At 40.4% G+C, this 14,453-nt stretch overlaps 1 protein-coding gene across 4 annotated transcripts in view; it reads right to left on the bottom strand.

The window, feature by feature from the left end:
- The window catches only part of arnt2 (aryl-hydrocarbon receptor nuclear translocator 2), a 158,541-nt gene that overhangs the window by 118,079 nt on the left and 26,009 nt on the right, over positions 1-14,453 (bottom strand). For all 4 annotated transcript variants that reach the window (XM_049602843.1, XM_049602871.1, XM_049602861.1 and 1 more), the window contains exon 3: positions 2,503-2,550. In XM_049602843.1, coding sequence (XP_049458800.1) covers positions 2,503-2,550 — 48 coding nt within the window. The remainder of the gene's footprint in view (positions 1-2,502; positions 2,551-14,453) is intronic.

The raw sequence follows: 14,453 nt of genomic DNA, 5'->3' as shown, positions 1-14,453 counted from the left end.
CAATCTGGGTAAGCACTGGATTGTTTGTTGGGACTAGGAGTTTAATTCCTTTTTATTTTTACACTCATGTGGTGTTCTCCAGGGATCAGTTTTAGACCCATTATTTTTTCATTTGTGCTTGTTGCTGCAAGGCCAGCTTATGACAAAACACGTGTTACCACAATTACGATAATAACATGCAACTATAAATTTGCCTGTCCCCTGATGATCTCAGCCCTATTGACATGCAATTAGAATTTATCAAGGATAGTGATAACTGGATGTTAAGTAGTTTTTTACAGGTGACCAGTAGGGCTGGGCGATAAATTGATTTTATCGATTAATTCGAATGTGTAGTTTAGGTCAGTTTGTTTTAATGAAAATCAAGTTTCTCTTTATCATCTGCCACCGACGCTCCCCGCTGAGCTCCCGTAGTTCAGATTGGGCTCACCCCTCCCCCCCGTGCACTTGATACACAAACAACATGGCAGCGAGCGGGAAAGAGCTCGTTCCCAAGAAAGGGAACGGGCTGTGCTCTTGTGTGCTCACCTGGCTGGGTCGCCCGTGCCAATATAATGGTAGGGGAAACACTGCCGTATGATAAGAAAGGGGCCCAGTGGAAAGCGATCACGGATGCAGTCGCGACGTATATTGCAAGAGCTCCCCCTCTCTCTTCTTCTTTCTTCTTTTCTCTTCTAATATGGCTCAGGACAGCAAGTGGGAGGTGGCTGGGGACTAACCTGCGCCGGCCAGTGCCTTGCCTCTGTCTCCCCACACAACTATGTTGTCGTTGGTCAACATAGGGAGAGACTCTGCCGTGGAAAAGCCGGGGTTTATTCACATGCTGAATGTTTTGGACCACAGGTACGTGCTACCAGGCCGTTAATATTTTTCTGAAAATTGATTTTAAGTAGGGGGGAAAAATCGATTTAAATCGTGAATTGTATTTGTTGTGAAAAAAACTGAGATTTTTTTTTTAGACCATATCGCCCAGGCCTATTGACCAGTTACAAGACGGAAATTCTGGTTATTGGGGCAAACACTTACAGACAGGAAATGTCTTTTAAATTGTTACAACTGTCTCTGGAAAGTGTCACACAGGTCAGAAACCTTGGTGTCATCATGGCTGCTGATCTCACTTTTCAAAGCCACATTAACAACAAAAAAATGTTCTTATCATTTAAGAATTATTGCAAAGGTAAGGTGCTTTTTATTCCAAAAGGACACCAAAAAACTCATCCATGCTTCTATGTTCTGTCCGCTAGACTACTGTAATGCACTGCTCACAGGATTATCCAAAAAGCATCTCAATCATCTGCAGCTACTCTAGAATGCTGATGTTAACATGAAAAAAAGGAAATAGAACCATGTAACACCTGTGTTGATGCTGTTACACTAGAATCCAGTAATTTTAGAATTTTTAAGTTTTAATATTCATTTTTAAGCATCCATTAACCATATTTTTTCCTTTGCCTCATTCACTACAATACTGGGACACTTGTTGAAAAGGGATGAAGTCAAAACAAAAAAGAGTAGATCAAGTAAAGGCAAATAGTGCTAAACTGTAGCATGAACTGTACTGAACCAGAGTTAGAATTTAGATCAACTGTAACTTTTGATATTCTGTAGATTTTTTTTTCCACACTGTCAGTGCACTGGAGAGTCCTGTGTCCCTACTGAACTTGCTCCTCTCAGCTGTCTTCATACTTTGCAGTTGTTACAGCCTAAAAAAAGTGCACCATAACACCTGCAAATACCCCTAAAAATACTGTGGATTGAGTCACCTCTTTGGGCCAATGATTTAGTCTCTGTGCAGCTGTACATCACTGTAAGTCACATACCAAGAAGAAAGTACTATTAAAGCTCCTGCTATGGAAGACAGCAGTGAATGATCTATTTTACTGGAATAACATATGTACAACTGTTTGTACAATGGCATACCCTTTCACAGTGTGAATATGGAGCTTTCCTGTAGCCAAATGAATCATACATGTAATGCTCATGTCCATTATCAAGAGTGCAGTTCCTCCTGTGGTCAGCAGAGAGCAGCTCCTCCTCCCCACTGTCACCCCTCAACTTAGCAGAAACAAATCCTCTGTGTATGTTGTCGGCACCGAAACAAAGCACTTTATGTACATAGTGCACTCTTACACACTACACAGTATGAGAAGGAAGGAGTGCCTCTTTAAAAAAAAAAAAAAAAGGAATACATAACACAGCACTGTATTTTTGATGGTTGGGAAAAAAGTATGTCATGAGGTGTCCATGCAACAGTCAATGTAACAAACATAGGGTAACTGCAGGGTTCTTTAAGACATATTATGCTAGGATCAATTTCCACAGTTCCAGTTTGTTTAAGTGCATTCATACTGTACTACAGGATCATTTCTTAATCAAGTGCAGGAAAAAAAGAGATTCCGCAACTTAAATATGTTCATTTGAATAACTTTATCACACCCGCAGATACCCTGAAACAGGAACTGTGTTATCTTTGTGAACAAGTTCTAGTTCTGGTGTTCTCACCTTGAAAATTTGCTAGGTCCCTCTCCGTCTTCATCGTCAAAGTCCATTCTGGGAAACAACCACAGGAAACACAGTTACTACTTCTATAAGACTTTCGACAGACTTTGTTCTATTAGACAGCACTCTTTCATGACTACATTTCCTACTTTTTTTTCTGAAATAGGCTATATAACTTTAAAGAGCTGTAGACAGCAGACACCAGTTTGAAATGATGAAGCTCTTCCTCATTTTGTTCTGCTGCTGCTAAGTGATTAAGTTGTGAGTGCTGATAAATAAACAAATAGATCAATGTGTTTTTCTGGCCAGCAGTGGATGGCTTGTCATTACAGAGTCCGTGCTTTCGTGTCAACATGTAGCAGGCACAACTGATGAGCATTTCATTGTCCTACCACTGAGATCAAATCACTGTGACACAAAGTTTAACATCAGCCATCTGTGAAAAGAGTCAGCTGTGGTATCATGATGATAGGTTAAAAAGCTGCATACAGGACAGCATTAAAAAAATGTGATGAGGAAGGAACTGCAGCATTATTTAGTTTTGCAGAATATTAAGACAATCAAAATGTGCCCAGAAGAACATTATTAACAGATGTGTCGTCACTGTACAAGGAGCATTGCAGTATGACGGCATAGTAAGCTGCAAAATTTGACACATGTAGTCAATGTAAAATAACCTAACTGCAAACCTGACAGTAATAGAAACACAAAAGAGAGATGAAAATAGAAAGGCACAGCAGTGTGACATGGACAGAAATCAGTCCTATTATCGGTTACCAAACATGACATAAAAATAAATTAGTGCAATCAAAGGCTACATATATCTGCAAGGCCGTGGCTCATGTGGCTACCTTCCAGGACCTTATTTCATCTGCCAGGAGTCAGAAACTGTTACATCACGTTTCAATACAGCAAGCTGGAGAGCTCATTTGCATGACTAGCATCTCACAGTAGCAGTCGCAGTGCGAAAGATAGACCGTGGAAAACGGTCAAAAGTTTGGTTTCACTTTGTAAAGACGACAGCAAGGCAAAGTGCAATGCATGTGGGAAGTTCATTGGCTGCAAGTCAGTGTGATATTAATCACGTTTTCATGTTATTTCTAATACAAGATGATATGGATCTGGTGCTGTGACATCATCAGCTCAGGTTGCTGATGTAGGCTATTCTTTAATTTGCCAGAAAGTGTCATAATAATAAATGTCACTTCAGCTTGTTTGCATAAAATCAAACCGGTTTGAGCTGGCTAAACTGGAAATCCACCCAACTCTGATAATACAGCATCAAAAGAAATGGGTAAGGACATTCAGTAGCAGTAGTCATACATCTGGTAGTAATATTCCTCTGTGATTTCCCTAATTTCCCCATTTCCTAACTTGATTGTACTATTTTTGTCTCAATACACTTAGTGGACACCGTCTATGTTCAGTGTAAATAGCATTTAGAATCATACATGTTAATTATGCTTCATTTTGTATACAAACTCATATCATTCATGTTTAGTAGAGTAACAGACACATATACTACACTTCTGTTCTTGTACTTCCTTTTTCTGCTGCGATATGTCACTTCCCCTGCATGTGAACGATAGTTGATCTCAGGTCCAATTTTAGACAAGAGGATTTTGTTAAGTGTAAAGACCATTTCAGGTATTATATGTTTCAACTGTTTTGAGAAGATGTGTTTTATAACATAAGATGTCAGGGTGTCAGCGTATTCTGCTATATGGTACAGTACAGCCTGTCTTACTGTAGTTGCTCCATATTAGAGGGTGACACGGGAGTGGATTTTCAGTCCCGTCCCATTCCACTCCCACAAAAATAATTCCATCCCATCCCAATACCATGAAAAAGGGAAAAAAAAATCCTGTCCCGTCCCAATCCCACAAGAATGACTCCCGTCCCATTCCGCTCCCGTATTGTGTTTCAGGTACAGTAAAAAAAAATAAATAAATAAAATACATATATATATATATATATATATATATATACAGTACAGGCCAAAAGTTTGGACACACCTTCTCATTCAATGTGTTTTCTTTATTTTCATGACTATTTACATTGTAGATTCTCACTGAAGGCATCAAAACTATGAATGAACACATGTGGAGTTATGTACTTAACAAAAAAAGGTGAAATAACTGAAAACATGTTTTATATTCTAGTTTCTTCAAAATAGCCACCCTTTGCTCTGATTACTGCTTTGCACACTCTTGGCATTCTCTCCATGAGCTTCAAGAAGTAGTCACCTGAAATGGTTTCCACTTCACAGGTGTGCCTTATCAGGGTTAATTAGTGGAATTTCTTGCTTTATCAATGGGGTTGGGACCATCAGTTGTGTTGTGCAGAAGTCAGGTTAATACACAGCCGACAGCCCTATTGGACAACTGTTAAAATTCATATTATGGCAAGAACCAATCAGCTAACTAAAGAAAAGCGAGTGGCCATCATTACTTTAAGAAATGAAGGTCAGTCAGTCCGGAAAATTGCAAAAACTTTAAATGTGTCCCCAAGTGGAGTCGTAAAAACCATCAAGCGCTACAACGAAACTGGCACACATGAGGACCGACCCAGGAAAGGAAGACCAAGAGTCACCTCTGCTTCTGAGGATAAGTTCATCCGAGTCACCAGCCTCAGAAATCGTAAGTTAACAGCAGCTCAGATCAGAGACCAGATGAATGCCACACAGAGTTCTAGCAGCAGACCCATCTCTAGAACAACTGTTAAGAGGAGACTGCCAATCAGGCCTTCATGGTCAAATAGCTGCTAGGAAACCACTGCTAAGGAGAGGCAACAAGCAGAAGAGATTTGTTTGGGCCAAGAAACACAAGGAATGGACATTAGACCAGTGGAAATCTGTGCTTTGGTCTGATGAGTCCAAATTTGAGATCTTTGGTTCCAACCGCCGTGTCTTTGTGAGACGCAGAAAAGGTGAACGGATGGATTCCACATGCCTGGTTCCCACTGTGAAGCATGGAGGAGGAGGTGTGATGGTGTGGGGGTGTTTTGCTGGTGACACTGTTGGGGATTTATTCAAAATTGAAGGCACACTGAACCAGCATGGCTACCACAGCATCCTGCAGCGACATGCCATCCCATCCGGTTTGCATTTAGTTGGACGATCTTTAATTTTTCAACAGGACAATGACCCCAAACACACCTCCAGGCTGTGTAAGGGCTATTTGACCAAGAAGGAGAGTGATGGAGTGCTGCGGCAGATGACCTGGCCTCCACAGTCACCGGACCTGAACCCAATCGAGATGGTTTGGGGTGAGCTGGACCGCAGAGTGAAGGCAAAGGGGCCAACAAGTGCTAAACACCTCTGGGAACTCCTTCAAGACTGTTGGAAAACCATTTCAGGTGACTACCTCTTGAAGCTCATGGAGAGAATGCCAAGAGTGTGCAAAGCAGTAATCAGAGCAAAGGGTGGCTATTTTGAAGAATAGAATGTATATATATATAGTACATGGATCACACAATGCCTACCTTAGTTGAATATAAACCCAAATATGACATCTAATGTTGTGTTTTGATGTTTATTGCCTAATTATTTTAACATTCACTCCACCTTGATGCTGTTCAGAATGACAAACACATTTGATTTCTGATGTGGTCAGACAACATGTCATAAGAACCAGTTCTGAGAGGGAAAAATGTAGTTAAAGTATTGCAGTAAAAGTAGTGTTTGGTTCCTCTGACTGATATTATTATATATGGCATCATTAGATTATTAATACTGAAGCATCAGTGTTAGAGCAGCATGTTACTGTTGTAGCAGGTGTGCAGTTAAGTTGGTCGTATTCGCTCTTTTTGTTGAGATGGTTTTAGAACAAACCCGGCACACTGGTTCATCCAAATTACTGGGCTGCCCTCTGTCATTTGGTTTAAATCCAAAACACCCCCACACAGGGGTCATGGTGTTTGGTTTAGGAACAAGTTCCATGTCTTTCTCTTACGCTCAACTCTCTGTTTTCTTCTCCGCCTCGTCTACCCCCCTCACAAAGATCACGTTGTGTGTGTGTGGCCCATAGCTACACACACACACACACACACACACACGTGGGAATCCCACGGGAATCACGTGACCCGTGGGACTCCCGAGAAAATGTCAGCCTCTACTCCATATGGCATCAAATTTATGTCATTAGTCACAAGCATGATAAAATATGTTCACAAATACATTATATTATTTCACACATGCAGATATTAACTGCGACTCACACATTATAAGTCCTCATGCATCAATTCAATGACCAACAGCTGTATAGGCAGCAAAACACGTGGAGGGGCAAAGAATGGCAGCTGTGTGTTTAGAGGTAAGCAGCAAGCGCACAGAGTGTCTACTTGACGAGCTGGAGTGCAGACATGCTTTCACAGGTTAAATCTGCTCTCAAAGTTAAATTTTGCTCACATGAATCAACCTGACATTTGACAATTTGAGGCAGAAACCAAGGAAGGCACTGGACCTCTCATGATTGGTCATTTTCAGCACAATCACTTCCACATGCACCTCCCTGTACCTTGACTGACAGCTGAAATTACATGAAAGCCAAATTTGGTACCACAGAAGAAGAAGAAGACGTGCTCCTGTCTTTATTGACAATATAGCTCAACATCATGCCATAAATAATGTACAAGTTACCTTGTCCAGTCTGTTCTTAGAATATATAATGATAATAAAGTTATTTCATATGGGCCTGTCCTTGCTGATGTAGCAAAGGCTAATATTAGAACTGGTCTCAGCTAACATAGCTATTGTCAGCCTACCCACCAGAGCCAGTCAGACAGTGAATCTGGAGTGGCATGTTTGGCAGAAAACAACATATGCCACTGGATTGGAAGATGTTGACACCTCTGGGTTTAATGGTTGTTTAATGCTGTTTATAAGCCTATAGTTATCTAGTGATCTAGCTGGGGAAATCAGGCTTACAGATGATGGAAAGCAAGTTGACATGACAATTAAGAAATCAGCCTCCTGGTGAACCCAGACTGTAACCTGCCTACTTATGCTTATGTAAACACACTGTCACAGCTTAGTGTGTATGCATGATCTAACTGACGGCTTTATGCACAATGGCAGCCACAGTGGCTGTACAAAGGGGCAATGGAGAGGATTAATGTGCATCTGTTGTTGTCCTGGAATCCTCTTACTCAACTACAACCTGGCTCAACATGTACATACACACACACACACACACACACACACACACACACACACACACACACACACACATAGCTTAATAATTAAAGCAACAGTGGAATAGACAAGAACTGTTCCTATTGCCTCCCTGTATCATGTATATTTGGCACATTTCTGAGATCCAGGTCTGTATTATTTATTCATGTTTATGTAGGCCTGACGCTTGTATTGACCCACAATACAATATTATCATGATACTTAGGTCACGATGTGATATTAATGCGATATTGTTATATGTTGAGTATTAGGGCTGCACGATATTGGGAAAAATTGACATTGCAATTTTTTTTGCACCCAGCGATATATACTGCGATTAATATTTTTTTTAAGGATGCATTATTTTCCATCAGATGACTTCAGTAGCTCTACTTGGTAAGAATTAATCATTCTGGAATTATTAGGCTGATATTGCTTTGAATGTAACAGCATAAAATGTGCTGAAAATAGGCATTTGGTCAGTGAAACCATTTTTTTTTTATTTATTTTTTTTTATTTCCCGTCTTAGCTCTTTAGAAACTACCGTTATATTATTTGGGGCTACGGACGCTTCATAACCAGGTCAATTCACACACTTGTGAGTAAAGCATATATAGAGGAGAAGAGAGGGCTCTGTTTTATCTCTTCATAAACTAAAGTTATATTATTTTGCGTGATGGACGCCTCATATATTAACATAACATTTTACTATTTATCGTGTTATACGGTGAAACGTTTCACCTTATAATGTGATCACTTATATAGATAGATAGATAGATAGATAGATAGATCGATCGATCGATAGATAGAGTGAGTGTGAATGGTTGTCTGTCTCTATGTGTCAGCCCTGCAATAGTCTGGCGACCTGTCCAGGGCGTACCCTGCCTCTCGCCCAATGTAGCTGGGATAGGCTCCAGACCCCCCGCGACCCTCAAGAGGATGAAGCGGTTAGAAGATGAATGAATGAATAGATAGATAGATAGATAGATAGATAGATAGATAGATAGATGAGATTGGGTGTGGGATGGTTGATGATTTTGGATGTGGTGTGTGTTATTTTTGTTTGTTCCTGTTAGTGGTGGACAGCATGTTGTAGAAACAGGGGGAACAGTACAGAAGGATGGGCTGAATGATACTGGTGTACAGTAGTGACAGAAGGTGGGGAGCAACAGAGAGGGCATGGAGCTTGCGGATGACATGGAGTCTCTGCTGGGACCTTTAGTGAATGTCGGTGATGTGTTGATCAAATGTCAGTTTATTGTCCATAGTGAGTCCGAGGTACTGTATTTGAAGTGGCTGACCTGTTCAACTGTTTGGTTATGGATGGAGGTGGGGACCAGTCCAGAGGGGGGTGTGCGTGAAGTGTAGATGACCATTTCTTTTGTTTTGACCACATTCAGTTCCAGAAAGTTGTTGGTGCACCACTGAGTGAAGTGAGAGATGGAAAGTTGGTAGGCAGTAATTGAGTTTACACAGTTGCTCTCTGTATTGCGCACGGTGGAGTTAGAGGTAAGATCAAAGACATATTCATTAATTAACTAAACTTAAATCGTGTTATGGATCTGGACCAAAAGGGGGAGGAAGTGTTATATATTTTTGCATTCCACTCAAATTAAGAGGCAGAGTTAAAATGTGGGGAGTAGCTTATTTATAATAGACCTGTATGTTGTATTACATTCACTATTTAGCCATGATTACAAACAAGGGTAAGAGTCCGGTAGTGCTGAAGGAGCACAGCGCCTTTATTATCTTCAACTCAAAACAAAACAACAAATCTACAAGGCCTTAATGCGCCAGTCAAGTTTCTCTTACAGTTTATATCCATGTCCTTCACACACACACTAACACGTGCGCACACACACACACACAGACACAGGTGAGCACACTAGAGCACGGCTCGGGCCAAATTTTCCTGAGTCCGAGACGTTTATAACTGAGCCCAGCCAGAACCCTCAGCACAGCACTGTGCACACAGTTCATGGAGCAGAGCCTGTGTTGTGTTCAGGCGCTGTCACGTAAATAGCAAATTCCAGCACTTGAATAGGCCATTAGACACATTTTGTTGGTCAGTCATTAAAACGGAAGCGAGTTTTACGTGCATCACTCCGCAATTTAAACATGCATGCTTACAATAATTTATTTAGGGCAAGCCACATCGCAAGCCTCACAGTGTAAATATTGCACACATGTGCATCATGATGGCGATGCTTAAAAGATATATCGTTCAGGCCTATTGAGTATTGCAATAAAATGTATTGTGATATATTGCGATGTATTACCTTTTTTCCAATTGCAAATTATTTCTCCAAAGGAAAACTCAACATCAGTTTTACCTCATAAGATAAGGTTTTCAGTGTGTTCATCTGACTTGAATCTTTTTTATTGTAGCAAAATGAGATGCAAAGCACACAGGCTGACCAACACCGTCATAAAACCAAAGTGCTGCATATACCTGACAAACTGAATTGTTGGCAGATTTAACGCCCTCTGCTGGGCCAGATTAAGTGCGTGAGCTAAGCATTTTACATGCAGGTATCCTGCTAACTGAATGGCAACATCCATATGAGAAGCCCTGTCTGTTACAACAAGGTTTTTGTCGGCAATCCCCCATTCTTGTGCTGCATTTTGCAGGTTTGCAGTGTTTGCTCTGGTGTGACTTTAATGTGTAGCTCTAGTTTGGAGTACGTGAGACAGCAGTCACAGTTCTCTGTGAGATAATATGCCCATATAGCCACATATGAATCCACTGACCTTGAAGTCCAGGCATCACAAGTTAATGCCACCCTTCCTGCTGTATTCAAAGATTCCTCAACTTTACACCTCACTTCTCTGTAGAGTTTGGCTACGGCTATGTCGGTCACATACCTGGGTTCCAGTGTTTCTAGCACATAACAAAAGCCTTTGTGTTCAACAGCGCTGTATGGACGCAGATCTTTGCACATTAAGTACATGATGGACTTCTTATTTTCTTAGCTCTCACAGAGATGGGTGGTAGTTTTGTCAAGCGTGTCCAGTGTTGCTTGATTTTTGGCGGGGCAGATTTAACATTAAATTAAATTAAATTAATATCAGCAGCTAACACTATCTCTGGATGGTGGAGTGCGAGGAAAGCCTTCATGTTCATAGTTTTCCCAGAATATTTTATTCTCATATGACATTGCTTGCAAATTGCATTTGTCATATCCAAGACCTCCTTTTATTCCTTGTTAAAACATCTAAAATGAGTCCATGCGTTTGATTTACGGCGCAATTCTGATTCCTTTCTCCCTTGCCTCCATCTTTGTTTTGATGAACTTCCTGCTAAATGCCGCTGGCTGAGACCTCTGCTGACCTCACCAGGGAAAAAAACACCAGCACCATCTAGTGGACTGAAAAAGCAGTTGATTCGGTACCAAAAGTTTTATTAAAATGTGCATTTAAAAAAAAAAAAAAAGTTCATAATAAAAGACCAAAACATGGTGTCTGTAATCAATACATATCACCACACGAAATATCATTATACTATGCTATATCGATTTTTCCCCCACCCCTAATGGATGCAGTTTAAATGTGCTGCACAGCTCTTCATCCAAACTAAAAACACCAAAAAAAAAAAAAGACAAATGGTTGCATTGCTTTTTTCTTGTTAAGTCAATTATAATGCAGAAATGCTAAATACTTGGGGCGTCGGTGGCTTAGTGGTAGAGCAGGCCCCCCATGTACAAGGCTGTTGCCGCAGCGGCCCGGGTTCAAGTCTAGCCTGTGGCCCTTTGCTGCATGTAATCCTCTCTCTCTCTCTCTCTCTCTCTCTCCCTCCTTCACACTTAACTGTCCTATCCATTAAAGGCAAAATGCCCCCAAAAATATCTTTAAAAAAATAAAAGAAATGCTAAATACTTGAGGGTTTTCTTTGTCACACACAATGTCAATTAATTTGGATTGTTGGACTGACAAATCAAGACATCTGAAGATGTCATCTTGGACTCTGAAAAATTTTGACAGGAATTTTTCAGATTTCATTATGTTTAATAGACCAAACAGTCAGTAAATCAAAAAGACAGTTAAAGATTGATCAATGTTAATGAAAATAACCGTCAGTCTCAGCCCTAATCAAGACTTCAACATTCTATACCTATTTTTGGCCATCCAATTGACTAAAACATTATTTAATAATTGGTGTATCATTTGTTGTAAGACAACACCTGCCACACTGATCCATACCTTCCACAACTGTCCAAAACAGTGTGCAGACTGGCAAGTATTACACTGCATAGGGTGGAGCCTGGCCTTGTGCTTGCACTATTACTGCATCTTGCTAACTCGGCCATTCTGGATGTCACTAACTCGGCTTCTTCTCCGGAGCCTTTGTGCTCCACTGTCTCTCAGATTAACTCATATCAGAGCGGTGCCTGGACAGCGTGACGTGTGTGGTTGTGCTGCTGCCGTGGTCCCGCCAGATGCCTCCTGCTGCTGCTGCTGCCATCATTAGTCATTAGTCATACTTCTTCTGTTATTATACACATATGATTATTGTCACACATGTATACTGCCAGGTATTAATACATACTTTCAACATATTGTACTGCAGTAACCAGAACTATAACTATAATATTATTACTTTCATTAATGTTGTTGTAAGCTACTGTCATTACCTGCATCTCTCTCTCTCTCTCTGTGTGTCATATGGATTACTGTTAATTTATCATGTTGATCTGTTCTGTACGACATCTATTGCACGTCTGTCCGTCCTGGAAGAGGGATCCCTCCTCAGTTGCTCTTCCTGAGGTTTCTACCGTTTTTTTTTTCCCCGTTAAAGGGGTTTTTTTGGGGAGTTTTTCCTTATCCGCTGTGAGGGTCTTAAGGACAGAAGGATGTCGTATGCTGTAAAGCCCTGTGAGGCAAATTGTGATTTGTGATATTGGGCTTTATAAATAAAATTGATTGATTGATTGATTGACTTTTAGGCACCTTCACAAAGTACCCAGTCAGTAGGATAGTGCAGAATTAAATCCCCCAGCAGACCCAATGCCTTTTATGAAGCCTTTTCTGAAGTATCTTGAAAAATCTTGTATGATTTACAGGCATCCAGTGAAGACTTTACACTACACTACTTTCTTTAAAAAGAGGCTCAAGACTCACCTTTTTAATCAGGCTTTTAACTGATCTCTTTATTTATCTATTTTAAATTCCTTTTATCAGGCTTTTAACCGATTTATCTATTTGGGTTTTTTTTTTAATGCTCTTACCCTTCCTCTTTTTACGTTCTTATCTCATTTAACCTTTATCTTTTCTTATTGTAGTTATAGGTTTTAGTTTTGATGCATTTTATGTCTCTGTTTTAGATCATTCTTATCTATTAACTTAATTTTATGAGCTAAATTGCTTTTTGTTTATTTGGTTCATTTTATACCTTTTATCCTATCCTACTGTTTTAGTCCCTCAGCTTTTAGCTCCAGTGTTTCCTCATGGGGGCCTACCACACTGAGAGTTGTTCCTGGTCTACCGATGGGGGTGCCGTCCCGTGGACAGCTCTGACCTTGGTGGCTGAAGGGCACTGCACCTCGGTGCGGAGCCTCCTGTCTGCCCGGGTTGGGGTGGTCTCTACAGTGGCACTCCCTGTGGCCGTGGACCATGGGCCCTCTCAGTGTGGATGGCCCCCAGAGGTGGCTTTTTCCTTGCCTCGGGCCTCAGCACTCGGCCATGTCTCTTTAGTGATAGCTAGTATGTGTGAGTGTGGGCTTGTGTGTGTGTGTGTGTGTGTGTGTGTGTGTGTGTGTGTGTGCGTACGTGTATATTTATGCATCTCTATGTGGGGTGGGAGGGTTGGGTTTTCTCTTTTCTTTTTGTTTTCTGTTTTGGTTCTTTGTTGTTTTTAACCTCTGTGAGGCACTTTGTGTTACTGTTGTATGAAAAGTGCCATATAAATAAAGTTGATTTTTTTTTTTTTTTTTTACTACTACAATTCCATCTGTCACTCATACAATGGGGAAAATAAGTATTCAACATGTTTTTCATTAAACATATTTCCAATTCAGCTATTCACATTAAATTTAGACCAGACATTGGTATGAATTCAATAAAACTATGTGGATTAAAAAAAAACAACGTAACATTTCAATTAAAAAAAACACATATTTAATAATTGGCGGAGAAGCTTTTGTTTGCAATGCAGCTTTTAGAATGCTTCCAGAAATCAATCTCTCTGTGATCAGATGGGATTTTTGTCCATTCTTCCACACAGACAATCTTTAAATGTTGTATTAGGTTTAAGTTTGGTGACTGACTGAACAATTCCAACACCTTTGTTTTCTTCCTCTGGAACCAAGTCTTCCTTGCAGTATATTTTGGATCATTGTCCTGCTGGAAGGTCCACCTGCATCTCATCCTCACCATCCACCAAAAGATTCCTTTATAAAATTTCCCCGTACATAGTTCCAGTCATCTTCCCTTTGATCATTTGTATTCTGCTGTTACCATGAGAGGAGGAACAGCCCCACACCACAATGCTTCCACCTCTGAACTTCCCTATATGTAGTGCACTTGTAGAGCCATTTTTCAGCCAAACATGCTGCACTGTATTGTTGCAAAAAAGTTAGATTTTTGTCTTGTATGACCAAACTATATTCTCCAAATGTTGTATAGCAAACTTCAGATGAGCTTTTCGACAACAATACAACATGACACATTTAGAGGACAAATAGCTCTGCATATGAGAATAAAAATACCACACTTACTTTAAAGTTCAGAGGTGGAAGCATCATGGTGTTCAGCACACTGTTTAGTGCATAATAAAGGCTCTTGT

The sequence above is a fragment of the Epinephelus fuscoguttatus genome, linkage group LG2 (genome assembly GCF_011397635.1).
Source record: "Epinephelus fuscoguttatus linkage group LG2, E.fuscoguttatus.final_Chr_v1".
NCBI classification, from domain to species: domain Eukaryota; kingdom Metazoa; phylum Chordata; class Actinopteri; order Perciformes; family Serranidae; genus Epinephelus; species Epinephelus fuscoguttatus.
This window is presented reverse-complemented; position numbering and strand designations above follow the sequence as displayed.